The sequence below is a fragment of the Cherax quadricarinatus genome, chromosome 23 (genome assembly GCF_038502225.1).
Source record: "Cherax quadricarinatus isolate ZL_2023a chromosome 23, ASM3850222v1, whole genome shotgun sequence".
Classification (NCBI taxonomy): Eukaryota; Metazoa; Arthropoda; class Malacostraca; order Decapoda; family Parastacidae; genus Cherax; species Cherax quadricarinatus.
This window is the reverse complement of record NC_091314.1, coordinates 1050168-1077267: the sequence shown is the minus strand read 5'-3', so window position 1 is coordinate 1077267 and position 27100 is coordinate 1050168. Positions and strand designations below refer to the sequence as shown.

Genomic DNA, 27100 nt, shown 5'->3' with positions numbered 1-27100 from the left:
CCCTAAGCGAAACAAAGCTGAAGGGGGTAGGAGAGTTTCAGTGGGGGGAAATAAATGGGATTAAATCTGGAGTATCTGAGAGAGTTAGAGCAAAGGAAGGGGTAGCAGTAATGTTAAATGATCAGTTATGGAAGGAGAAAAGAGAATATGAATGTGTAAATTCAAGAATTATGTGGATTAAAGTAAAGGTTGGATGCGAGAAGTGGGTCATAATAAGCGTGTATGCACCTGGAGAAGAGAGGAATGCAGAGGAGAGAGAGAGATTTTGGGAGATGTTAAGTGAATGTATAGGAGCCTTTGAACCAAGTGAGAGAGTAATTGTGGTAGGGGACTTGAATGCTAAAGTAGGAGAAACTTTTAGAGAGGGTGTGGTAGGTAAGTTTGGGGTGCCAGGTGTAAATGATAATGGGAGCCCTTTGATTGAACTTTGTATAGAAAGGGGTTTAGTTATAGGTAATACATATTTTAAGAAAAAGAGGATAAATAAGTATACACGATATGATGTAGGGCGAAATGACAGTAGTTTGTTGGATTATGTATTGGTAGATAAAAGACTGTTGAGTAGACTTCAGGATGTACATGTTTATAGAGGGGCCACAGATATATCAGATCACTTTCTAGTTGTAGCTACACTGAGAGTAAAAGGTAGATGGGATACAAGGAGAATAGAAGCATCAGGGAAGAGAGAGGTGAAGGTTTATAAACTAAAAGAGGAGGCAGTTAGGGTAAGATATAAACAGCTATTGGAGGATAGATGGGCTAATGAGAGCATAGGCAATGGGGTCGAAGAGGTATGGGGTAGGTTTAAAAATGTAGTGTTAGAGTGTTCAGCAGAAGTTTGTGGTTACAGGAAAGTGGGTGCAGGAGGGAAGAGGAGCGATTGGTGGAATGATGATGTAAAGAGAGTAGTAAGGGAGAAAAAGTTAGCATATGAGAAGTTTTTACAAAGTAGAAGTGATGCAAGGAGGGAAGAGTATATGGAGAAAAAGAGAGAAGTTAAGAGAGTGGTGAAGCAATGTAAAAAGAGAGCAAATGAGAGAGTGGGTGAGATGTTATCAACAAATTTTGTTGAAAATAAGAAAAAGTTTTGGAGTGAGATTAACAAGTTAAGAAAGCCTAGAGAACAAATGGATTTGTCAGTTAAAAATAGGAGAGGAGCGTTATTAAATGGAGAGTTAGAGGTATTGGGAAGATGGAAGGAATATTTTGAGGAATTGTTAAATGTTGATGAAGATAGGGAAGCTGTGATTTCGTGTATAGGGCAAGGAGGAATAACATCTTGTAGGAGTGAGGAAGAGCCAGTTGTGAGTGTGGGGGAAGTTCGTGAGGCAGTAGGTAAAATGAAAGGGGGTAAGGCAGCCGGGATTGATGGGATAAAGATAGAAATGTTAAAAGCAGGTGGGGATATAGTTTTGGAGTGGTTGGTGCAATTATTTAATAAATGTATGGAAGAGGGTAAGGTACCTAGGGATTGGCAGAGAGCATGCATAGTTCCTTTGTATAAAGGCAAAGGGGATAAAAGAGAGTGCAAAAATTATAGGGGGATAAGTCTGTTGAGTGTACCTGGTAAAGTGTATGGTAGAGTTATAATTGAAAGAATTAAGAGTAAGACGGAGAATAGGATAGCAGATGAACAAGGAGGCTTTAGGAAAGGTAGGGGGTGTGTGGACCAGGTGTTTACAGTGAAACATATAAGTGAACAGTATTTAGATAAGGCTAAAGAGGTCTTTGTGGCATTTATGGATTTGGAAAAGGCGTATGACAGGGTGGATAGGGGGGCAATGTGGCAGATGTTGCAAGTGTATGGTGTAGGAGGTAGGTTACTGAAAGCAGTGAAGAGTTTTTACGAGGATAGTGAGGCTCAAGTTAGAGTATGTAGGAAAGAGGGAAATTTTTTCCCAGTAAAAGTAGGCCTTAGACAAGGATGTGTGATGTCACCGTGGTTGTTTAATATATTTATAGATGGGGTTGTAAGAGAAGTAAATGCGAGGGTCTTGGCAAGAGGCGTGGAGTTAAAAGATAAAGAATCACACACAAAGTGGGAGTTGTCACAGCTGCTCTTTGCTGATGACACTGTGCTCTTGGGAGATTCTGAAGAGAAGTTGCAGAGATTGGTGGATGAATTTGGTAGGGTGTGCAAAAGAAGAAAATTAAAGGTGAATACAGGAAAGAGTAAGGTTATGAGGATAACAAAAAGATTAGGTGATGAAAGATTGAATATCAGATTGGAGGGAGAGAGTATGGAGGAGGTGAACGTATTCAGATATTTGGGAGTGGACGTGTCAGCGGATGGGTCTATGAAAGATGAGGTGAATCATAGAATTGATGAGGGAAAAAGAGTGAGTGGTGCACTTAGGAGTCTGTGGAGACAAAGAACTTTGTCCTTGGAGGCAAAGAGGGGAATGTATGAGAGTATAGTTTTACCAACGCTCTTATATGGGTGTGAAGCGTGGGTGATGAATGTTGCAGCGAGGAGAAGGCTGGAGGCAGTGGAGATGTCATGTCTGAGGGCAATGTGTGGTGTGAATATAATGCAGAGAATTCGTAGTTTGGAAGTTAGGAGGAGGTGCGGGATTACCAAAACTGTTGTCCAGAGGGCTGAGGAAGGGTTGTTGAGGTGGTTCGGACATGTAGAGAGAATGGAGCGAAACAGAATGACTTCAAGAGTGTATCAGTCTGTAGTGGAAGGAAGGCGGGGTAGGGGTCGGCCTAGGAAGGGTTGGAGGGAGGGGGTAAAGGAGGTTTTGTGTGCGAGGGGCTTGGACTTCCAGCAGGCATGCGTGAGCGTGTTTGATAGGAGTGAATGGAGACAAATGGTTTTTAATACTTGACGTGCTGTTGGAGTGTGAGCAAAGTAACATTTATGAAGGGATTCAGGGAAACCGGCAGGCCGGACTTGAGTCCTGGAGATGGGAAGTACAGTGCCTGCACTCTGAAGGAGGGGTGTTAATGTTGCAGTTTAAAAACTGTAGTGTAAAGCACCCTTCTGGCAAGACAGTGATGGAGTGAATGATGGTGAAAGTTTTTCTTTTTCGGGCCACCCTGCCTTGGTGGGAATCGGCCGGTGTGATAATAAAAAAAAAAAAAAAAAAAAAAAATTAGAAAACAGTAGAACTATATACAAAAGATAAGGTAATCAGTCCCTCAGCCTTGGAGCTGGTGTTGAGAGCACTGTGGTAGTATAGATTCTGGAGCAAAGGCAAGGAGACTGGCGTTTGTGTGATAAATGGTTTTGAAAACCGACAAGTTGAAGAATTGAGACACTTATGCAACATATGGGAATCTTTAATGAAGAAACGTTTCTTCATTAAAGATTCCCATATGTTGCATAAGTGTCTCAATTCTTCAACTTTATGGCGAAACGTTTATTTAGGCGTCAGTGGAATCCCAGATACCAGTGACTAGGCCCTCGTCTACTACACGTCCCTATCGACTAACTCCTATATAAATGCCAGTCTCCTTGTCTTTGCTCCAGAATCTATACTACCACAGTGCTCTCAACACCAACTCCAAGGCTGAGGGACTGATTACCTTATCTTTTGTATATAGTTCTATTGTTTTCTAATCATAGTCACAGGATGGCGAAACATCTACGATAAAGATACCCAGATGTTGCACATTTGTCTTAACTTTCATTCTTTATTCTGAATTTATGAAAGATTTAAATCCAAAGGATATGAATGGTGCAAGTTTCAAGGGAACGACTGGACACCACTTTAAAAAGAAATCAGTTATGAGTGTTGGTCTGTGGGTCTCTGGCATCATCAGTTCTCAAGGAAGTTTGGGCTCTGGCAGAATTGAGGTTCAAAGAACCCTCGAAACTAAAGTTACATACATTAAGCTGTTCGCCATTATTCAAACACATCTACAGTCTTAGTCTTCATGCATGTCTGACTGAAAATTGCAAGGGCTTTAATCTACATTTAAATTCATAATCATCGGTAAAATTTACATTTACAAATGCTTCAATCTGCAGTTTACAATATCTGCTCCCCAGCAATCCTTCCCATCTTTATGATTATTTTATTTTTGTTTCCTCAGAATCATATATGCATTTCCAGTACAACTCTTGTTCCATGATAAGCAAATGTCTGGAGTATGCTTGTGCTACTAGGTCAGATGCGCTGCTCCTCCCCCCTTAGTGACGTGTCTGACCTCACTAGGTCAAGGTATTGGCTTAAGCTGTAAGAGAATTGGAGCTGCCTCGCATAGGCCAGTAGGCCTGTTGCAGTGTTCCTTCTTATGTTTTCATGAGTTAATGCTTTTAACACATGGTTGGATACCTTTAGAAGTTAAGCGCATGCATGAACAGTGTTATTTCTTCATTGCTAACATTTTTCCAGATATAGCCACTTACACCTCCATTTAATTAATAGCCTCTAAATGTTTCACCCCTGCCAAAGATCTATGGCACCCCCTAGGGTCTGTGACACCCCTGACAGATAGGTGGCATCTGTCATAGTACCTCTGGTGGCAGATATCTGTGGTACCCTGGTAGATATGTGGAATTCCAATGTGCCATGGCATCCTGTTGTGCTGCAGTACCCCAGCAGGGAACTACTGCCTAGGCCTTGGTCATTTCACCCTTGTGTGAGATAACCTGGCACTGGTTGTGAACACTTTGTTTTCATGTATTGTTGACCCTAACCACAGCAAAGGGAGAATACTTGATAAAGTACATAAATATATAAATTTTTATTGTATATATTTTATTATGCAACTAGTTGAGAAGAAATTAAAGATGTGTACATCGTAAACATAAAGTGAAAAATTTCTTGTCATTTGCAGAATGGTGTTAGGTGGTGGTGGTGATGGGGGCCGGTATGGGTCAGTAGGAGAGAGTGAGGGGCCAGTGACAGACACACAGCACTGTGCAGCAGGCACCAGCAGGAGTGGCACCAGCAGAAGTGGCACCAGCAGTAGTGCGAGCAGTGTGGTGGATGAATCTGACCATTGCCACATGAATCATGACGTATATCAGCGCCAACCCCTCTTGGCTAATCATGACCCTTACATCAACACCAATGGGTGAGAACCTTTGCAGTATTATCATCATTTGTCCTTTTTTTTACATTTTTTGCTCATTTAATTTCTTTGCCATTTTTAATTATGTACTAACAATATACAACAAAAAATATTAAAATTAGTCCTCTATTTTTTACAGTAAAAGTAGGTTTTAGAAAGGGATGTGTGATGTGACCATAGTTAAATGTTTATAGATGAAGTTGTAAAAGAAGTGCAAGTATACTGTACTTGCATATCTAATACACACATGCACTAAATAAAAGTTCTTAAATTTAAGAGTTATTAAAGACGGAGTGAGTGGTGGCTTTTACGACAACAGTAGCAGCACTAGTAATGGGATGGTGAAAATCCCTATCCCTGCACCACACAGGGAAGCACCAAGATTTCCAAAAGAAAAATTTAAAACATTTCTAGGTAAGTATACAGTACTGTCTTTATATTGGTCGCCACTTGAAATCCACATTTTTAGTGTTAACAGTGATACATATTGATATAAAGATGCTACATACAGTATGTAAAACATTTATGAACGTACAGTGCTGAATTTTAATATATGAAAAAATGCTTCTAAGAGTAGCTTTCTTTCTTAAACTGCACTCTTATCAAAAAAAATTTGTTGCAGCATTCCTGTTCCTGTTATCAAACTGGATATTTACTACTGCCTCATTAGCACTAACACATGAAAAAGTGCCTGATTATAAGCCTCTACCTGATGTGACTCTAGATGCCATCACTGTACAGGAGTGGGGCCTTAATGTGTCAGAGATAATAATCATAATCTCTGTATACTTGTGTGTAATGGTTATAATATTTCACAAGCACAGGTTAGTAATATTAATATAGTGTACTGTATATGCTTTGGCTATTCCTCATACCTTGTAATAGAACCTCATTTTCCAACTAAATAAAAAAAAATGGTTCCTGATTTCAGTCCCTATTATGTATAGTAAAAGTATGATCCATGCCTGTTGTAACCTCAAGAAAATTGGAAAATTGTATGTGATGGATAAATTTGTACACATTACTTCAAGTGGATGTTCATTCAATTTCTCCTAATACAGTGGACCCTCACCTAACGAACGCATCGCATAACGTTAAATCCGGTTAGCGATACATTTTAACGTAAAAATTTTGCCTCGGCTAGTGCTTAAAAACTCGCCCAACGCGATTCGTTCCGTTCAAGACGCATCCACTTGCGGCCTGAGCGCGCCTCACTTCTCCCGTGGGTGCCAGTGTTTACAAGCCAGCCACCGGGGTTGCATCCAAACATACAATCGGAACATTTCATATTATCACGGCGTTTTTAGTGATTGCACCTGCAAAATAAGTCGCCATGGGCCCCAAGAAAGCTTCTAGTGCCATCCCTGCAGCAAAAAGGGTGAGAATCACTATGGATATGAAGAAAGAGATCATTGCTAAGTATGAAAGTGGAGTGCGTGTCTCCGAGCTGGCCAGGTTGTACACAAAACTCTAATCAACCATCGCTACTCTTGTGGCCAAGAAAACGTCAATCAAGGAAGCTGTTCTTGCCAAAGGTGCAACTTTGTTTTCGAAACAGAGATCGCAAGTGATAGAAGATATTGAGAGACTGTTATTGGTGTGGGCCACCCTGCCTTGGTGGGAATCGGCCAGTGTGATAATAAATAAATAAAACGAAAAACAGATAGCAGGAGATAGTATCTCTTAAGCGATCATAAGTGAAAAGGCTAGGAAGTTGCATGACGATTTAATTAGAAAAATGCCTGCAACTAGTGGTGATGCGAGTGAATTTAAGGCCAGCAAAGGTTGGTTTGAGAGATTTAAGAATCGTAGTGGCATAAATAGTGTGATAAGGCATGGTGAGGCTGCCAGTTCGGACCAAAAAGCAGCTGAAAAATGTGAAGGAATTCAAGGAGTACATAGACAGTGAAGAATTGAAACCTGAACAAGTGTTTAATTGTGACGAAACAGGCCTGTTTTGGAAGAAAATGCCAAGCTGGACCTACATTACTCAGGAGGGAAAGGCACTCCCAGGACATAAGCCTATGAAAGACAGGCTTACTCTGTTGATGTGTGCTAATGCTAGTGGTGATTGCAAAGTGAAGCCTTTATTGGTGTATCACTCTGAAACTCTACACAAAAGCTATGTTTGAAAGGTGCTTTAACTCTGAGAGTTTTGGAGAGATCACGTTAGCATCCTCAATTGTGTAAACATTATAGGTAAGACTTGGGAGGAAGTGACTAAGAGGACCTTGAACTCTGCTTGGAAGAAACTGTGGCCAGAATGTGTAGACAAAAGGGATTTTGAAGGATTTGAGGCTAACCCTGAGAAGCCTATGCCAGTTGTGGAATCAATTGTGGCATTGGGGAAGTCCTTGGGGTTGAAGGTTAGTGGGAGGATGTGGAAGAGTTGGTGGAGGAAGACAATGATGAACTAACCACTGATGAGCTGCAAGATCATCTTCAACAGCAAGAGGCCAGACCTGAGGAAACTGCTCCGGAGGAGGGGATAGAGAAATTGAGGAAGTTGCCTACTTCAAAGATTAAGGAAATGTGTGCAATGTGGCTTAAAGTGCAAACCTTTTTTGATGAAAATCACCCTCTCACAGCTATTGCAAGCCATGCTTGTGACTATTACACTGACAATGTTGTGAAACACTTTAGGAATGTCATAAAGGAACGGGAAGTACAGGCCTCTATGGACAGATATGTTGTGCGACAGAGGTCCATTGACTCTCAAGCTGGTCCTAGTGGCATTAAAAGAAGGGAAGTAACCCTGGAAAAGGACTTGACATCTCAAGTCCTAATGGAAGGGGATTCCCCTTCTAAACATTAACACCATCCACACACTCCCCTCCTCCCATCCCATCAATCATCACCAGATCTTCAATAAAGGTAAGTGTCATGTAATTGTACATGTCTTCTTCAGTTTGTGTGTATTAACATTAATATTTCATGTGGTAAAATTTTTATTTTTCATACTTTGGGGTGTCAGGAACAGATTAATTTGATTTCCATTATTTCTTATGGGGAAAATTAATTCAGCTAGCAATAATTTCGCCTAATGTTGAGCTCTCAGGAACGGATTAATATCGTTAGGCGAGGGTCCACTGTAGTTGAAGAGCAGTTGAAATAATGGAGTAGTGTTTTTAGAAATTTTGTAGTTATACAGTGCATTAAAGTAACATTGTAATATTTTAGATGAAGTTCAGGGTCTGGAGACTTAAAATATTTTGGCTGGATTAAAAAAAAAAAAAAATTGGAAGGAGGCAATTTGCAGATATTTAAAAAAGAAAAATGACATTAGTTTGTAACTCAGTACTGTATTTCTTAAAAGTTTGTTAGTGTAATATTCACTACATGAACTACATTATTTAGCTACTGCTTTTCGTAACTGCAAACATGATAGAGCAACTCTTGCATTTTTCTTTTTTTCATTTTCAGGTGGATTCTCTTCCGTCGTATCTTCCTGATGATGGGGTTGCTGTATTTTTACCGTTCTATCACAATGTATGTAACGGTTCTTCCGGTTGCCAATCCCAACTATTATTGCTCGCCAAAAGCTAATTATACTGGTCCTTTATTGGTGGCCAAACGGGTAATTCAGCTGCTCTCAGGATTCGGCTTGTCAATCAACGGTCAACATACTTTCTGTGGAGATTACATTTACTCTGGTCACACAGTCTGCCTTGTTTTGGCATACCTTGTGGTACGAGAATGTAAGTTAATAGACCAAGAATTCAGTGAAGTTCTTAGTTTTGCAGTAAAATTTAAATTTTAATATATTTGTAATGTATAATCTACAGTTTAAGAAAAAATGTATAGTTATGAATATAAGGATGTGGTTTTAGCTGTAGTTTTCCAGAAACTATAACTAGCATTTACATAAAATTATTTGCAATGAAATTCCAAACTTATATGCAGTAGTACAGAATACATCTGGAGTTATGTCAGAAAGCTGACACCCTTCAAGGGATGTTCCTCGATGCCAATGAAGAGCTCTTGATTCAAGCGGCAGCCTTACCCTTTCATATACTGAATCGGATTGCCTTCCATTCACCCAGGTGCTGTTTGACTCCTACATGATTTAGTGCTGCTTAATAACTATATCAGTGTACACTGAGAAATTGTAGTAGAAAGACTCTTGTAGCAAAGAAACTTGTTTATTCAATTTTTTCATTCCCTGAGGCTTTTATCAGGTACCATTATAAGATCCCTACTGCATGAAACACCTTGTGTAAATAAGAGATTCCTTGATATCAGGAATATCAGCTTGTCCACACGTTAAGTAGTTCTTCTCGTATTTCACTAGTAAGGTTATCAAAGAATCCTGGATTTGTTCTACATTGAATCCTTCAGACAGTAAAGAAAGATAAAGATGTTCATTTTGACAAATTACATGGTTGTACAGAGGACCAAACAGGAATCCAGCATAATCAACAAGATATAGGATACATAATATTCAGAAATTGGATATTTGCTGCATAATGAGGTGGACCCTCACCATTGTACTGTGGCAACCTTCTGTATTGATGAATCTGGTCATAAAATAGAAAAATATTTTGGAATTCAGTTGAAACTACTTTTAAATGCTTGCACAGTCATGCTGAATGTAATGGAGTCATTTCATCTTAAGACAGTTTCTCCTCATTTAGTAAAATGCAAATTTGTTACTATTCAGATATTGTGGTTTTCTCATTTGATATGATCTAGGACATTATTAAATTGGGTAGTTTTCAGTTCACACTGAGAATTAAAAAGAAAATTTATTTCTAAATTTTCATTTAGTGGTGATACTATTAAATGTTCTAGGTAGTAGGTTGGTAGACAGCAACTGCCCAGGGAGGTACTACTGTCCTGCCAAGAGAGTGTAAAACGAAAGCCTGTACTTGTTTTGCATGATGGTAGGTTTGCTGATGTCTTTTTTCTGTCTCATAAACATGCAAGATTTCAGGTACGTCTTGCTACTTCTACTTTCATTTAGGTCACACTACACATACATGTACAAGCATATATATATATACACACCCCTCTGGGTTTTCTTCTATTTTCTTACTAGTTCTTGTTCTTGTTTATTTCCTCTTACCTCCATGGGAAAGTGGAACAGAATTCTTCCTCCATAAGCCATGCATGTTGTAAGAGGTGACTAAAATGCCAGGAGCAAGGGACTAGTAACCCCTTCTCCTGTATATATTGCTAAATGTAAAAGGAGAAACTTTCGTTTTTCCTTTTGGGCCACCCCCGCCTCGGTGGGATATGGCTGGTGTGTTGAAAGAAAGAAGACTATTATGTGTGTGTTTAGATACACTAATAGCCTCATGCGTGTCAGGTAATTCTTCCTGTTTACTAATATAGCAAATCTGCAGTAATTATCTTTCTCTCTTCAGATACTCCAAGGCGGTGGTGGTTGCTGCACTGGTGTTTTGCACTTTTAGCAGTGACTGGTGTGGTGATGGTACTCATAGCCCGAGGACACTACACTGTTGATTGTCTTATAGGCTATTACATCACTACAAGAATCTTTTACACCTACCACACTTTGGCAAATAATGCAGTTCTCAAGGTAAGACTTCAGAATAATATCAATATGCTCTGCCATTTCTTACGAAATGTTTCGACTTTAATGTCGTAACTTAAATGAAGTGGTCCTGGCTCCTAAAGGCTGCTCACACTGCTGTCTAGGGGTTATAAAATTATGCTGAAAAATGCAACAAACCTTGGGCCAGCATGTACTTTTTTTTTCTCTCTCGACAAGTCAGCCGTCTCCCACCGAGGCAGGGTGACCCAAAAAGAAAGAAAAAATCCCCAAAATGAAGAAAATACTTTCATCATCATTCAACACTTTCACCTCACTCATACATAATCACTGTTTTTGAGAGGTGCCCAGAACACAACAGTTTAGAAGCATATATGTATAAAGATATACAACATATCCCTCCAAACTGCCAATATCCCAACCCCTCCTTTAAAGTGCAGGCATTGTAATTCCCAATATTTTCCAGTACTCGAGTCTGGCTGTATAAAAGTAACTGGTTTCCCTGAATCCCTTAACTAAATATTACCCTGATCGCCCTCCAACAGCTCGTCAGGTACCAAATACCATTCGTCTCCATTGACTCCTATCTAACACACTCGCGCATGCTTGCTGGAAGTCCAAGCCCCTCGCCCACAACACCTCCTTTACCCTCCCTCCAACCTTTTTGAGGACTACCCCTACCCCTTCTTCTTTCCTTACCCTACAGATTTATACACTCTACATGTCATTCTACTTTGATCCATTCTCACTAAATGACCAAACCACCTCAACAACCTCTCTTCAGCCCTCTGACTAATACTTTTATTAACTCCACACCTTCTCCTAATTTCCACACTCTGAATTCTCTGCATAATATTTACACCACACATTTCCCTTAGACAGGACATCTCCACTACCTCCAACCGCCTCCTCGCTGCAGCATTTACAACCCAAGCTTCACACCCATATAAGAGTGTTGGTACCACTATACTTTCATACAATTCCTTCTTTGCCTCCATATAGTTTTTTGTCTCCACATATACCTCAATGCACCACTTGCCTTTTTTCCTTCATCAATTCTATGGTTAACCTCATCCTTCATAAATCCATCTGCTGACATGTCAACTCCCAAATATCTGAAAACATTCACTTCTTCCATACTCCTCCTCTCCAATTTGATATCAAATCTTTCTTTATGTAAATCATTTGATACCTTCGTCACATTACTCTTTTCTATGTTCACTTTCAACTTTCTACCTTTACACACGCCCAAACTCGTCCACTAACCTTTGCAACTTTTCTTTAGAATCGTCCATAAGCACAGTATCATCAGCAAAAAGTAACTGTGTCAATTCCCATTTTGTATTTGATTCCCCATAATTTAATCCCACCCCTCTCCCCAACACCCTAGTATTTACTTCTTTTACAACCCCATCTATAAATATATTAAACAACCATGGTGACATTACACGTCCCTGTGTAAGACCTACTTTTGCCGGGAAGTACAGTGGACCCCCGCATACCGTTGGCCTTTCATAACGTTAAATCCGCATACCGCTACATTTTATCGCCAAGATTTTGCCTCGCATACCGCTAAAAAACCCGCTCAACGCTGTTCGTCCGAGACGCGTCTAATGTGCGCCCTTAGCCAGCCTCACATGTTCCGCCGGTGGCATTGTTTACCAGCCAGCCTCCGCGGTAACATCCAAGCATACAATCGGAACATTTTGTATTATTACAGTGTTTCTGGTGATTTTATCTGCAAAATAAGTGACCATGGGCCCCAAGAAAGCTTCTAGTGCCAACCCTACAGTAATAAGGGTGAGAATTACTATAGAGATGAAGAAAAAGATCATTGATAAGTATGAAAGTGGAGTGTGTGTCTCCGAGCTGGCCAGGTTGTATAATAAACCCCAATCAACCATCGCTACTATTGGTGGTACAGCTGCTGCTGCTGCTGTACCACGTCACACTGTCAGCTGCTGCTGTAGCACAGTCAGCTGCTGCTGCTGCTGTAGCACAGTCAGCTGCTGCTGCTGCTGTACCACCGTCAGCTGCTGCTGCTGCTGCTGCTGCTGCTGCTGCTGTAGCATCGTCTGCTGCTGCTGTAGCATCGTCTGCTGCTGCTGTAGCACTGTCTGCTGTTGCTGCTGTACCACCGTCAGCTGCTGCTGCTGTAGTACCGTCTGCTGCTGCTGTAGCATCGTCTGCTGCTGCTGTAGCACCGTTGTTGGTGTGGCTTATTGAGAATACCAAGAAACAATTAACCCCAGAGGATTTGCCACCCAGGATAACCCAAAAAAGTCAGTGTCATCGAAGACTGTAACTTATTTCCATTGGGGTCCTTAATCTTGTCTCCCAGGATGCAACCCACACCAGTCAACTAACACCCAGGTGAACAGGGAAAAATGCCTGGAACTAGTGCTCATATTGGTGAATTTAAAGCCAGCAAAGGTTGGTTTGAGAGATTTAAGAATCGTAGTGGCATACACAGTGTGATAAGGCCTGTCCTGGAAGAAAATGCCAAACAGGACCTACAGTACTCAGGAGGAAAAGGCACTCCCAGGACAGTGTCTCATCAGTCATTGCTGCATCTTCAATAAAGGTAAGTGTCATTTATTCTTCATTTAGTAGAGTAGTACATGCACAATATATATTGTGCATGTACTACTCTACTATTGTACATGTATCCTTCTCTTTGTGTGTAGGAAAATGTATATTTCATGTGGTAAAATTTTTTTTTCATACTTTTGGGTGTCTTGCACGGATTAATTTGATTTCCATTATTTCTTATGGGGAAAATTCATTCGCATAACGATAATTTTGCATAACAATGAGCTCTCTTGCACGGATTAATATCGCTATGCGGGGGTCCACTGTAGTCTCCCTCTCTTCTACACACAATATTAATTATTATTAGAAAGGAAGGACAAAAACTCGCCTATACAAAAATATATCTGTATTAACCCTTAAACGGTCCAAACATATATATGTTTTTTCAACATCTGAAAGTATGTAAAAAAATGTAGATCTTTTTTGTTTTACATTTGAAAACGTGTAAAAAAAAACTTATCTAAATTTTTTTTTTTTCATATTTGAAAATATGTAAAAAAAAGTAGATCTACTTTTGGAGCACTACGAATTTGAACGTCGATCTGTTTAGACCGTTTAAGGGTTAATAGTAACTTGTATACAACTTATAACTACTACAAAAAACCACCACACTCCAGTTCACATTATCTCACTAGCACACTGCTACTGGAGTTAACCTGGAGAGAGTTCCGGGGGTCAACGCCCCCGCGGCCCGGTCTGTGACCAGGCCTCCTGGTGGATCAGAGCCTGATCAACCAGGCTGTTACTGTTGGCTGCAAGCAAACCAACTTACGAGCCACAGCCCGGCTGGTCAGGAACCGACTTTAGGCGCTTGTCCAGTGCCAGCTTGAAGACTGCCAGGGGTCTGTTGGTAATCCCCCTTATGTATGCTGGGAGGCAGTTGAACAGTCTCGGGCCCCTGACACTTATTGTATGGTCTCTTAACGTGCTAGTGACACCCCTGCTTTTCATTGGGGGGATGTTGCATCGTCTGCCAAGTCTTTTGCTTTCGTAGCGAGTGATTTTCGTGTGCAAGTTCGGTACTAGTCCCTCTAGGATTTTCCAGGTGTATATAATCATGTATCTCTCCCGCCTGCGTTCCAGGGAATACAGGTTCAGGAACCTCAAGCGCTCCCAGTAATTGAGGTGTTTTATCTCCGTTATGCGCGCCGTGAAGGTTCTCTGTACATTTTCTAGGTCAGCAATTTCACCTGCCTTGAAAGGTGCTGTTAGTGTGCAGCAATATTCCAGCCTAGATAGAACAAGTGACCTGAAGAGTGTCATCATGGGCTTGGCATCCCTAGTTTTGAAGGTTCTCATTATCCATCCTGTCATTTTTCTAGCAGATGCGATTGATACAATGTTATGGTCCTTGAAGGTGAGATCCTCCGACATGATCACTCCCAGGTCTTTGACGTTGGTGTTTCGCTCTATTTTGTGGCCAGAATTTGTTTTGTACTCTGATGAAGATTTAATTTCCTCGTGTTTGCCATATCTGAGTAATTGAAATTTCTCATTGTTAAACTTCATATTGTTTTCTGCAGCCCACTGAAAGATTTGGTTGATGTCCGCCTGGAGCCTTGCAGTGTCTGCAATGGAAGACGCTGTCATGCAGATTCGGGTGTCATCTGCAAAGGAAGACACGGTGCTGTGGCTGACATCCTTGTCTATGTCAGATATGAGGATGAGGAACAAGATGGGAGCAAGTACTGTGCCTTGTGGAACAGAGCTTTTCACCGTAGCTGCCTTGGACTTTACTGTTGACTACTACTGTGTTCTGTTAGTGAGGAAATTATAGATCCATCGACCGACTTTTCCCATTATTCCTTTAGCATGCATTTTGTGCGCTCTTATGCCATGGTCACACTTGTCGAAGGCTTTTGCAAAGTCTGTATATATTACATCTGCATTCTTTTTGTCTTCTAGTGCATCTAGGACCTTGTCGTAGTGATCCAATAGTTGAGACAGACAGGAGCGACCTGTTCTAAACCCATGTTGCCCTGGGTTGTGTAATTGATGGGTTTCTAGATGGGTGGTGATCTTGCTTCTTATGACCCTTTCAAAGATTTTTATGATATGGGATGTTAGTGCTATCAGTCTGTAGTTCTTTGCTGTTGCTTTACTGCCCCCTTTGTGGAGTGGGGCTATGTCTGTTGTTTTTAGTAACTGGGACAACCCCCGTGTCCATGCTCCCTCTCCATAGGATGGTAAAAGCTCGTGATAGGGGCTTCTTGCAGTTCTTGATGAACACGGAGTTCCACGAGTCTGGCCCTGGGGCAGAGTGCATGGGCATGTCATTTATCGCCTGTTCGAAGTCATTTGGCATCAGGATAACATCAGATAGGCTTTTGTTAACCAAATTCTGTGGCTCTCATAAAAAATTCATTTTGATCTTCGACTCTCAGTCTGGTTAGCGGCTTGCTAAAAACCAAGTCATATTGGCACTTGAGTAGCTCACTCATTTCCTTGCTGTCATCTGTGTAGGACCCATCTTGTTTAAGTAGGGGCCCAATACTGGACGTTGTTCTCAACTTTGATTTGGCATAGGAGAAGAAATACTTTGGGTTTCTTTCGATTTCATTTATGGCTTTTAGTTCTTCCCGCGATTCCTGACTCCTATAAGATTCCTTTAGCTTAAGTTCGATGCTTGCTATTTCTCTGACCAGTGTCTCCCTAAGCCTTTCAGATATATTGACCTCTTTTAGCCGCTCTGTTATTCTTTTCCGTCGCCTGTAAAGGGAGCGCCTGTCCCTTTCTATTTTACATCTACTCATCCTTTTTCTTAGAGGAATAAGCCTTGTGCATACATCGAGTGCCACCGAGTTAATCTGTTCTAGGCATAAGTTGGGGTCTGTGTTGCTTAGTATATCTTCCCAGCTTATATCGGTTAGGACTTGGTTTACTTGGTCCCACTTTGTTTTTGTTATTGAAGTTGAATTTGGTGAATGCTCCCTCGTGACTAATCTCATTATGTCAGTCTGGGGCTCTGTGCATACATGTCTGAACCTCAATTATGTTGTGATTTGAGTATATTGTTTTTGATATGGTGACATTTCGTATCAGATCATCATTGTTAGTGAAGATGAGGTCTAGTGTATTCCCCAGTCTAGTAGGCTATATTATTTGCTGGTTTAAATTGAATTTTGTGCAGAGATTTAAAAGCTCGTGTGAGTGTGAGTTTTCATCAGAGCTGCCTCCTGGTGTTATTACTGCAACAATATTATTTGCTATATTCCTCCATTTTAGGTGCCTTAAGTTGAAATCCCCCAGGAGCAAGATGTTGGGTGCAGGAGCTGGCAGATTTTCCAGACATTGGTCAATTTTCAACAGTTGTTCCTGGAATTGCTGGGATGTTGCATCCGGAGGCTTGTAGACTACCACAATGACTAGGTTTTGGTTCTCGATCTTTACTGCTAAAACTTCCACTACATCATTTGAGGCATTCAGCAGTTCTGTGCAATCATGTGACTCTGCAATGTACAGGCCAACCCTCCCCTTTTGCCTGTTCACTCTGTCGCATCTGTATAGGTTGTAACCTGGGATCCATATTTCGTTGTCCAAGTGATCCTTTATGTGGGTCTCGGTGAAAGCCGCGAACATTGCCTTTGCCTCTGCAAGCAGTCCACGGATGAAAGGTATTTTGTTGTTTGTTGCTGGCTTTAGACCCTGTATATTTGCAAAGAAGAATGTCATTGGACTGGTGGTATTGTTGGTATTGGGGGGGGGGGGGTTCCGGCATTAGTATCTGTATCTGTTGGTTTGGAGTGGAGGCCATCGACTGTGGTTCCACTCCAGGAATGACTGGATTTGGTGTACGATTTCTGCCATTTCCTGCCAGTTTTTTTTCCTTCCTGGCACTAAAAAACCTCTCCCTCTTGAGTGGCTGTGGCTGAGCTAAACAAAATAAATGAACGTCTATGAACAGGGAGGCTCCATGACACCCCATCCTCTTTCTGCAGGCCACTTAGCCTACAGTGGAAATCTTAAATACTCTCCAAAACACAGGCCCCTGCATACTATTGCTTTACAGATAAACATGAGAGCACTTAAACACAAACACCTATGGTATACACTAAAAAATTTGCCAAAATTACCTACTCAGACTAACACCAACCCACGACTACTTCACCCAGCCACATTTCTACATGTACTGAACTAAAAAAATGCCTCTCATCTGCTCCTTTCCTGGCCACTGCCTGACTGACAGGAATAAAATGCGTCCGCTTTCAGTATACTACACGGAAAAGATAATACCAAAGGCAGCCCTAGATATATAATAGGGGTTGATTTATAGTAAACCTAACAGTGCACCCTGACTTCATTTGGAATGTTATAACATCTGATCACTTTCTAGGACCCTTCTAGGACCCTTCTAGCTTCCCCAGGCCACTGATGTCATGAATACTAATTGATTTGACTGAATTTTAATCTAACGATACCCCGGCCGGGATTGAACCCGCGGTCAGAGTCTCAAAACTCCAGCCTGTCGTGTTTGTTTGCAATCGTGTCATTACGATTTCGTGAGTCATAATTTTAATCTAAATTCAATAACTTGGATTATTACTTTAGTAGTTTTTATAGGCTTTAATAAGCGGTTAATATTTGGATACTTAGATGTCAGTTCCTCTCTAATTATGAAATGAGATGGGACATGTCAATAATTTGTGATCCAGTTAACATATTCAAATAAATGATATTTTTGTATTTAATTACAAAAATATCATTTATTTAAATATGGTAACTGGATCACAAATTATTGACATGTCCCATCTCATTTCATAATTAGAGAGGAACTGACATCTAAGTATCAGAGACATGTAGCAGTGAATAAGTGGTAATGGCTACTCCACCTAATTATACTGACTACAGGATAAAATAAGTTCATGTACAATATTGTTAAGTAGTAGGTAGATACACAGCAACCACACAAGACAGTACTACTGTCCTGTCAAATGAGTGTTAAGACAGAAACCTGTGTTTGTTTTACATGATGGTAGGAGTGCTGATGTCTTTTTTGTCTCGTAAACACACAAGATAACTGGTATATCTTGCTACTTTTACTTACAATTAGGTCACACTACGCATGGATGTTCACATTTATGTATACACACTCACCTGAGTTTTCTTTGGTTTTTCTTGATAGAAAAAATAGAAATAGAAGTGAATGTGTTCAAATATGTGGGAGTAGATTTGTCAGTAGATGGGTTTATGAAGGATGAGGTTAACCATAGAATTGATGAAGAAAAAGGACGAGTGGTGCATTGAGGTAGCTGTTGAGACAAAAAAAACGTTCTCCATTGAGGCAAAGAAGGGAATGTGCGAGAGTATAGTGGTACCAACACTTCTTACATGGGTATGAAGTGTGGATTGTGAATGCTGCAGTAAGAAAGAGGCTGAAGGCAGTGGGGATGTTGTGTCTAAGGGCAATGTGTAGTGTAAATATTATGCAAAGAATTTGTAATGTGGAAGTTAGGAGGAGGAGTTGTGAAGTTACTAAAAGCAATATTCAGAGGGCTGAAGAGAGGTTATTGAGGTGGTTTTGTCATTTGCAGAGGATGGAGCAAAATAGGTTGACTTGAAGGGTGTATAAATCTGTAGTGGAAGGGAGGAGGTATAAGGGTTGTCTCAGGGAAGGATGGAGGGAGGGAGTAAAAGACTGTGTGCAAAGGGCCTGGACATGCAGCAGGCATGAATCTGTTAGATAAGAGTGAATGGAGACGAATGGTTTTTGGAACCTGATGAGCAGTTGGAATGTGAGCAGGGTAATATTTTGTGAAGGGATTCAGGAAAACCAGTTAGTTAGGCTTGTCCTTGACGTGGGACGTAAAGTACCTACTGTTTGGAGTGACATGTAAACTGGCATATTGGGGCACCTCTGCAAAATGATAGTGTGAATGGTGAAGTTTTTTTTTTTTTTTCCACCCTGCCTTGGTGGGAGATGACTGTCCTGTTGAAAAGTCCTAGCACTTCCTCACACCCCAACTAACAAATATTATTAAGTAAGAGAGATTGTGAAATCTGATATTTTCCAGATTATGAATTTGTATTTTATTCACAATCCATTATTTTAGTCAAGGCTTACTTTTTTCACTTTCATAGTTGTCAAATCTCGGTTTTTCATATTTTTTTTATGTATAGCTCCTATTCTTCCCCCTCTTAAAGTTTGATTACTATAATATACTTGCAGTACTTTCTTCTTGGCATCACAAATGTTATCTCTATTTTTTTTTTTCTAATTTCGTATATTATTCTTTTACTTCTAATTTTGTTTTATTTTCAGGAAAGTGGTTCAAACAACTTCTTTGAGAGGTTATGGTGGTATCCTCTCTTCTCACGGTTTGAACGCAATGTGCAAGGTGTTGTTCCGAGGCATTATGAAAGTCCTTTGCCGTGGCCGAGGAGATGGAGCAGCAAAAACCCTCAGAGAACCTCCTAGTTAATGACTTCCAACTTGGGTCAATCTGAATTGCATTTTCAGTGAAACACTAATATACAGCCTCCATGATAGTCAGTTTGTATGTGCTGCTTTTATATGATTTTAACATAATTCCATGGCACTATGAAGATCTAAAACTTGGACAACTGTGATAGTGAATTTTGAATGAAAATTAATTAAAGTGAATGTAAATTTCCTTGCAAGATGGTTAGTAATACTATGCTCAGCAAAAGGTATTACTATGATGCATTTACTTAAAATAACTCCTACTGTATATACTCTTGTATAGGTCTAGGTTTTAAGACTTAATTTTAAAGCAAAATGTATGGGGCTACCTATTCATGACTAATACTTTTGGTAGTTTGAAATTCTTACATATTGAAGACCTGCCACATGCTAGATTTCTACATCTTTAGCACCTAAAGGGCAAAAACCACACTTGGTAACCATATCTTAAATATACAGTACAAATTTGATATCTAGTAGTTTCATTGGGGTGGTCAGGCACCAGGAGTTCCTGGTTAGGCATACTAGATGTGAATAATGATGCTCCCAAACTGAATAAATAATAAATCTAATTATTTGGTTCCCAGTCTTTAGCAAACAGTTGTTGGATGATAGTAGGACCTGTCTTGCTTGGACCAGTAGGCCTACTGCAGTCTTTATCCTTGGTATTCTTATGTAATGGTTGGGTATGTGTAGGATCTACCTAGCATGAACCAGTAGGTTTACTGCCTTGCTGCTTTAGTCTTGTGTATATCCAGTGTTTAGGCTGACTTTCTTCGTTACAAATATTTTGAATTTTTTGGCACCATTTTCAGATTTTCAGGACTTTTTTCTAAGTTATGGTTATAATATATTTCACATTAAAATAATTTGACCCACTTTTAAAGTACCTCAGAAACTATAGCAGATTTATAAACAAGATATGAAAAAGTCAGGGATCGACCTATACTAGGGTATACACAGTAAGTAAATGAATAAAGTGTAATAAACACTTATCAGTGCTGTATAATCCACATGGAGACAGAAACACAGAAGATTGATTGATCAGTGTTTGCTGAAGAGGATCCCAAAAGGTGGTCAATATATACAGATCAATCAACCTTTTGTGTTACTTCCTCCGTGTGTGTTGTTATTGAGCACAATAAGTAAATAATCTAAGAAACTTGATTCAGTTATTCACAAATATGAAGTAAATTTTTGAAGATGCTATGGTTTGTCTTAAGGTTTACTTATAAATTTTATAGAATAATGTACTAGTAATTCATTTTTTTGTAATTAGATTTACTAAAGTACGAGAGATACTTGAGCATGTTAAGTAAAGGTAGTGCCAGTTGACTTGATAAAATCATTTTAATTATTTATTCTTTAACTTGGGTGCTTATATATCATCTGAAAAATGAGACTGATAATCTTTTTTTTTTTTTTTTTATCAATTACCTAGTTGTTGTTTATATGGAGTGGTTTTGGTTTGACGTCTTCAGTGTAGTGAAAATGGCCTAAATGGCTCCTTGGTATTTACTGAAGAAAAACTTAACATTATGGCAAACACTGTGGCATATACCAGTGTAAAATGTTTAACACCTTACTGTAAGTGGTGCCCCTTGAAGGAAGTTGTCTGTCCGAGCCCACACATGCTCCCTCGACATGGAGCCAGAAGGCGAGTCATTTTTAATAACTGTTTGAATGGCATACCAAATGTGCAGATGGTGGTTTTAGTTTACCAGTCATTCCATCCTCAGATGCACTTGTAGAATGAGTGTTTACCAGTCATATTATTGTCAGATTCACTTGTGGTATAGAAGTTACCAGTTGACCAGAGTATATTTCCTGATCACAGTTCTTCGTGTTTTGTAGTCCTTCTTAGTGCCAGTCCACCCGAGGTCACTGTATACAAGATGATGTATTCTGCCATTAAATGTATTCAGCCATTGCAAATTGACAACTTGGGGGTAATGTAAGTAACGGGTCAAATATATTGCTTTCCATCTATTTATAAAAACTTATTGCTGCAATTTTTATATTTTTTTTAATGTAAATATTCACACAAGGTTTGGATTTTTAGGTACATTTATATTTTCACATCTGCAGTTCACTGTACAGCAGAGATTCTTAAAACCTTTAACATGAAATTTAAGTACAAATTTGTTTTTAGACTTCTTGGCTAGACAGTTAAGTGGCTCTCAATACTACTCTTGTATACTGTGATTGATTTAATGTGATATTAAATACTCACTACATCTCACCATATTGTGTGATGAACAGTGTAGGTTTTAAACAAAACGTGTAAATTAAATTATTTGGCTTAAATAGCTTTTTGTCTATATTTGAACAGTAATTGTACAAAGTATATACAGTATAGATTTAAGCTCACTCTTATGCAAGTTTGCCTTGTGGACTATATTTTCATAAAATGTCCAATTTATCTTTTCAAGATGTAAAGTAGTTGTGTTTGTGTGCATGTTTGTGCAAGTGTGAGCATGCACACGTGTATTGTGTGGCAAGGTGAGCAGTTCTGATATCAGTTACTACCTCTGAATGACAAGGTCGAGTTTACAGACTTCATCACGGAGGCATCTTTCTTTGATAGTTACAAGAAAATTCCAGATTCACATTAACTTATCAGGGACTTTAATAGTATATGACTTAATCATACATAACAGTAGGTGGATAAAATCTTTAAAATTCAGGTATTGCATTAAATTTTTTTTATACTGCTGCTGTGCAGTGGTTATATATGTACAGCAGATAGTTTATAAATTGCATATGATATAAAATGTTTAAATATACAAAGACAGCATAGGGATTCATTATTTTGTCAAGACAGTCATGGTGCTAAAATTAAACGATATTCAACATTTTATCCAAATTGATATAACTTCTCATAATTTAGCGACAACCTGAAATTTTTTCTTGAACAAAAAATACCAGTTGAATCTCAAAATACCAACTTCTTATGAAATTGGTACTGTAACTAGATTCTGGTCATTAGTTTTTTTTTTTCTTAATCCTTTATCTTCATTAAAAAGTTAGGGGTAACAGGGATGGTGATCCCTGGAGGCACATCAAAGTACATAATGAAATGTGCATATATTTATTTTTTGTAATTTATTTCTGGACAGTCTTTTATATAGAAAGGAAGGACAAATAAAAATAACCCAGAGTTCTCCAGTTTTCCCCTTTCTTGTGAAAGGTTATTTAAATATTTTAATATATTTTTTTTTATTTTCCTTGTATGTCACTTGATTAAAAGTGTACATAATTATTTTGTTGTGAACTCTTGCAAGACAATGTGAATTTCTAATGCTTTTTAAAATATTAATAAGTTTCTTCAAAGAAGAATCTTGTTAATATTAAAATGTTTTGAATGGAGAATTTTATAAGAAACTAAGTATTAACTGAATAAATTATCCTTGTTTCTTCATTGGTTATTGACTTAATTTTGTTAATGTGCTTTCCTCTTATTTTATATAGTTCTTCAGTGATATAATTTGTGCTTCACTGAAGGCACTATTGCTAGTTAGTAAAGTGTCCAAAGAAAAATACTTGTGAACTTATCCCATGAGTTACCATGTAGTAGTTAAAATAGTAATTATGCAGGTAAACAGACATGTGTTCTAAGTCATCACATGCAAATGGTTTTACAGTAGACATATTGAGTACTTTGATGCCATGTGTTTGTATGTATGTATGTGTGTGTGTGTTTGTTCATGTGTTTGTGGACCCTCTCATACCTGCTCCTAGAAAGTGTGTGTGGAGCCTGCCTCCACCATTACATTATAAATCATTCCACTTCCCAGTCATCCTGAGACTGAAGAAATACTTCTTGACATCCCTATGGCTCATCTGTGCCTTTTACCTCCGGCTATGTCTTTGGGTTCCTCCCAAACATTGTGTCTAACCTATCAATTCCCCTTGATAATTTTTCATGTTATGGCTCTCTTGGTTTTTCTACCCTCCAGTGTAGTTATTCATTAAGTTAGCCTCTCATAGCTTATGCCCCTAACTTCAGAACAAACCTTGTTGCATGCTTCTGCACTTTCTCCAGTTTCTTAACATGGTGCCACATACTGCAAGGTGGGCCTGACATGTATAAAGAGCCCAGAATAACACTTTGTTGATATTACTAAAGATCACTCTTGGATTTGCCAGATGAGCATTGGCTGCAGAGATTATTAGATTGATGCGAGGCTCTGGCAACATGCTAAGCACTGTGCTAACGCCTAGGTCTTTGAGTACAGTCTTTAACTTCTTTCTCCAGAGTCTGTACTCAGTGTCCAGTCTTCTGGCCCCTTCCTCAATATACATGACCCTGCATTTGCTGGGGCCGAATTCAAACGACCATTTATCTGACCAAGCTTGTATTATGTCCAGATCCATTTATAGCCTCTTCCCAATCCTCATCTGATTTTAATCTTGTCAGTTTTGCATCTGCAAACAGGGATAAATTGACTCAATCCCATCTGGAACATCTTTCACATAAATTAGAAGTAGTATTGGTCTTAGTACCAATCCTTGCAGGACCCCTCATGTTACTCTTCCAGGACAATTGCTCTGTCTTCTTTCCCAAAGATACTCTGATACACCAGAGTACATTACCTGTTATTTTCTTTCTCCTTTGTCTGTACATGTATGAGTGAGTGTACATATGTACATGCCTGCCTGTGTGGTTGCAAGGGTCAAGTCTTAGCTTGCATGTGTGAGAGTTGGTAGATAAGATAATCAATGTGTGAGAGTTACATTGTCAAAGGCACTTGTCAGTAGACACGACCTGTTGTGTGCGAGAATGTATGAATGTGTAATGCGTGTGGTTTGTGTGTACATGTACCAGTGTACCCAAATAGAATACTGCAGCATGCATTCATTTTATACCTCTATTGACCATGTGGCCAATATGTAAAGCTTTCTATACTCTGGTGTGTTGCAGTATTGTTAAGATTGCCATTGACATTAACCAGAGTTACTGACTTACTTAGTGAGTGATCCTTATTAGATACCATCAACCGAAGTTGTACAGTTGAACCTTAATTAACAATGTACAGTACTTGCATTTTTGGAAACTGGTGTGAATTAAAAATGTTAATTGATAAAGTACAGTAATTGGAGAATGGGTATTAAGTGCCTACATTTTGTGCATTATCAATAAAAAGTTTGGAGAACATAAATCCTGCCATCCAATCTGCCAACCCTTGTCACAAACTCATTTCTTTTTCATCGTGCTTCTAATTATTTATTGCCTCATTAGTTCATTTAATATTTTGTACGACATCATATAGAAATAATTTACAATATTAGGGTTTGTCATGTCTGCTGCATATAGTCAACTTGATGATAGAGGGATGATACACTTTTAAAATCTATGAGGGTTCTTCACCTCTGCACGAGATGCTAATTGCACAACAGTTTTAAAAGGGGTTAGTTTAATTAAAATGTTACTTTACTGAAACATTCCCCCCCCCCCCCCCAACACGTCGGCCGTCTCCCACCGAGGCAGGGTGACCCAAAAAAGAAAAAATCCCCAAAAAGAAAATACTTTCATCATTCAACACTTTCACCACACTCGCACATTATCACTGTTTTTGCAGAGGTGCTCAGAATACAACAGTTTAGAAGCACACACATATAAAGATACACAACATATCCCTCCAAACTGCCAATATCCCAAACCCCTCCTTTAAAGTGCAGGCATTGTACTTCCCATTTCCAGGACTCAAGTCCGACTATATGAAAATAACCGGTTTCCCTGAATCCCTTCACTAAATATTACCCTGCTCACACTCCAACAGATCGTCAGGTCCCAAGTACCATTAGTCTCCATTCACTCCTATCTAACACGCTCACGCACGCTTGCTGGAAGTCCAAGCCCCTTGCCCACAAAACCTCCTTTACCCCCTCTCTCCAACCCTTTCGAGGAGGACCCCTACCCCGCCTTCCTTCCCCTATAGATTTATATGCTTTCCATGTCATTCTACTTTGATCCATTCTCTCTAAATGACCAAACCACCTCAACAACCCCTCTTCTGCCCTCTGACTAATACTTTTATTAACTCCACACCTTTTCCTAATTTCCACACTCCGAATTTTCTGCATAATATTTACACCACACATTGATAAACCTACTGTAGTTAAAACTTTAAATAAAAGGATTAGGAGGTAAAAGTAGGTTCTTATAGGCAAGGTGTGCATTTAATAAGTGACTACTTCCATGACTTGCTCCCTCCCTTTAATGAATCTTTGCATTTTCACTTTGTATTCCTTCATGTCAAGGGGGGTATCCCCTGCTGTGATTTTTTTTTTTTTTTTTTCCGAGCAGTTTATCTTTTCCATTCTTGAATTGAAACTAAATACCCCATCCCTAACCTTTTAACTTTAATGGGGATTTTCATTGTGAAATCCAGTTACTAGGCAGCAGAAGGAATTGCTATTTTCCCTCTTCTAACTTAACTTTCATTGAGGTGGCCATGTCTCTTCCTGATCAGAAGGATCTTGAGGCATATCAGGCGGCCTTCCAGTGAGGCACTGAATGGCCATCTGGTGGAAGTACTACTGGAGGTTACTTGCTGATCCAGGAGTAGCAACAAAGTGCATGACTCCTGGTATTCTTTGTTTACCCAAAACTAATTTTACCTGAAAGACTACTGCACAGTTGGTGCTCTTCTCCAAACATGCAGTTTTGCCAGATCTTGCTGAGTCGCACATTAAAGGTGAAGTGGTTCAGTGTGGATACATGATTTCTCTTAATATATTTTCAATACTTCTCCATTTCTTACCTCATTCTAAATGTAACATTGGCTGATTCTCATGGATTCCAACCCCTCAAGAAAGGTTCCTTGATGCTGGTGAGGGGCTCTTGATCTAGGGAATTGGATCTCTGCTCCAGTTCCCTGAATTAAACCTGAATACCTTCCACATCCCCCTCACAGGCACTGTATAATCCTACAGGTTTAGCACTTCATCCTTGAATTAAATAATAATGAATTCCAAATGAACGTGACACCCTTTACATACTCCTGCATAGCCAAAGACCCTCTTTGGAATCCAGAATTGCTTTCGGGCAATCTCTTGCTGTCCCAGTCAATACCAGTATTCTGTCTACCCCTTCTGGTATCTAATCATTGGTTTGCCTTAACCATGGATACTTCTTCCCTCATAATGCAATGATAATTGGATTATTAGTGTCAGGACAGAGTGGCTCCAAGCCATCTACAAAAACACTGATTTGCATTAGATTGTGATACTGTAAATCTTATAATTCTCATTTTATGGAAAATGCAGCAGCTAGAAGCTTCTCAACAGGAAGTACAGTATTTCAAAATTACTGGACAAAATTCTTTTCCCTCCAGCCAACAAATAAAAAAGCTTGACTGACAATGTTAGTGAGGAACTCTGACTTGATTTATTACTTAGCCACACTTAAGAAGCTTAACATTGCAATAACATTCTGCCCCTTTTAATAACTCATTACACTTCCCTCATAATGGTGCACTACCTCAAATCATTCTTGCTACCCAATACCCCTGCATTATCCTGCCCGGTGGCGCTGTATGACC

General features: G+C 39.4%; 1 protein-coding gene across 3 annotated transcripts in view; it reads left to right on the top strand.

Moving 5' to 3' along the window:
* LOC128685602 (phosphatidylcholine:ceramide cholinephosphotransferase 1) overlaps positions 1–26883 on the top strand; it is a 136717-nt gene extending 109834 nt beyond the window's left edge. For all 3 annotated transcript variants that reach the window (XM_070087739.1, XM_070087741.1, XM_070087740.1), the window contains exons 2-7: positions 4789–5028; positions 5303–5439; positions 5648–5849; positions 8449–8723; positions 10392–10567; positions 19392–26883. In XM_070087739.1, coding sequence (XP_069943840.1) covers positions 4789–5028; positions 5303–5439; positions 5648–5849; positions 8449–8723; positions 10392–10567; positions 19392–19547 — 1186 coding nt within the window. In that variant the 3' untranslated portion in view covers positions 19548–26883. The remainder of the gene's footprint in view (positions 1–4788; positions 5029–5302; positions 5440–5647; positions 5850–8448; positions 8724–10391; positions 10568–19391) is intronic.
* The last annotated feature ends 217 nt before the right edge of the window (positions 26884–27100 follow it).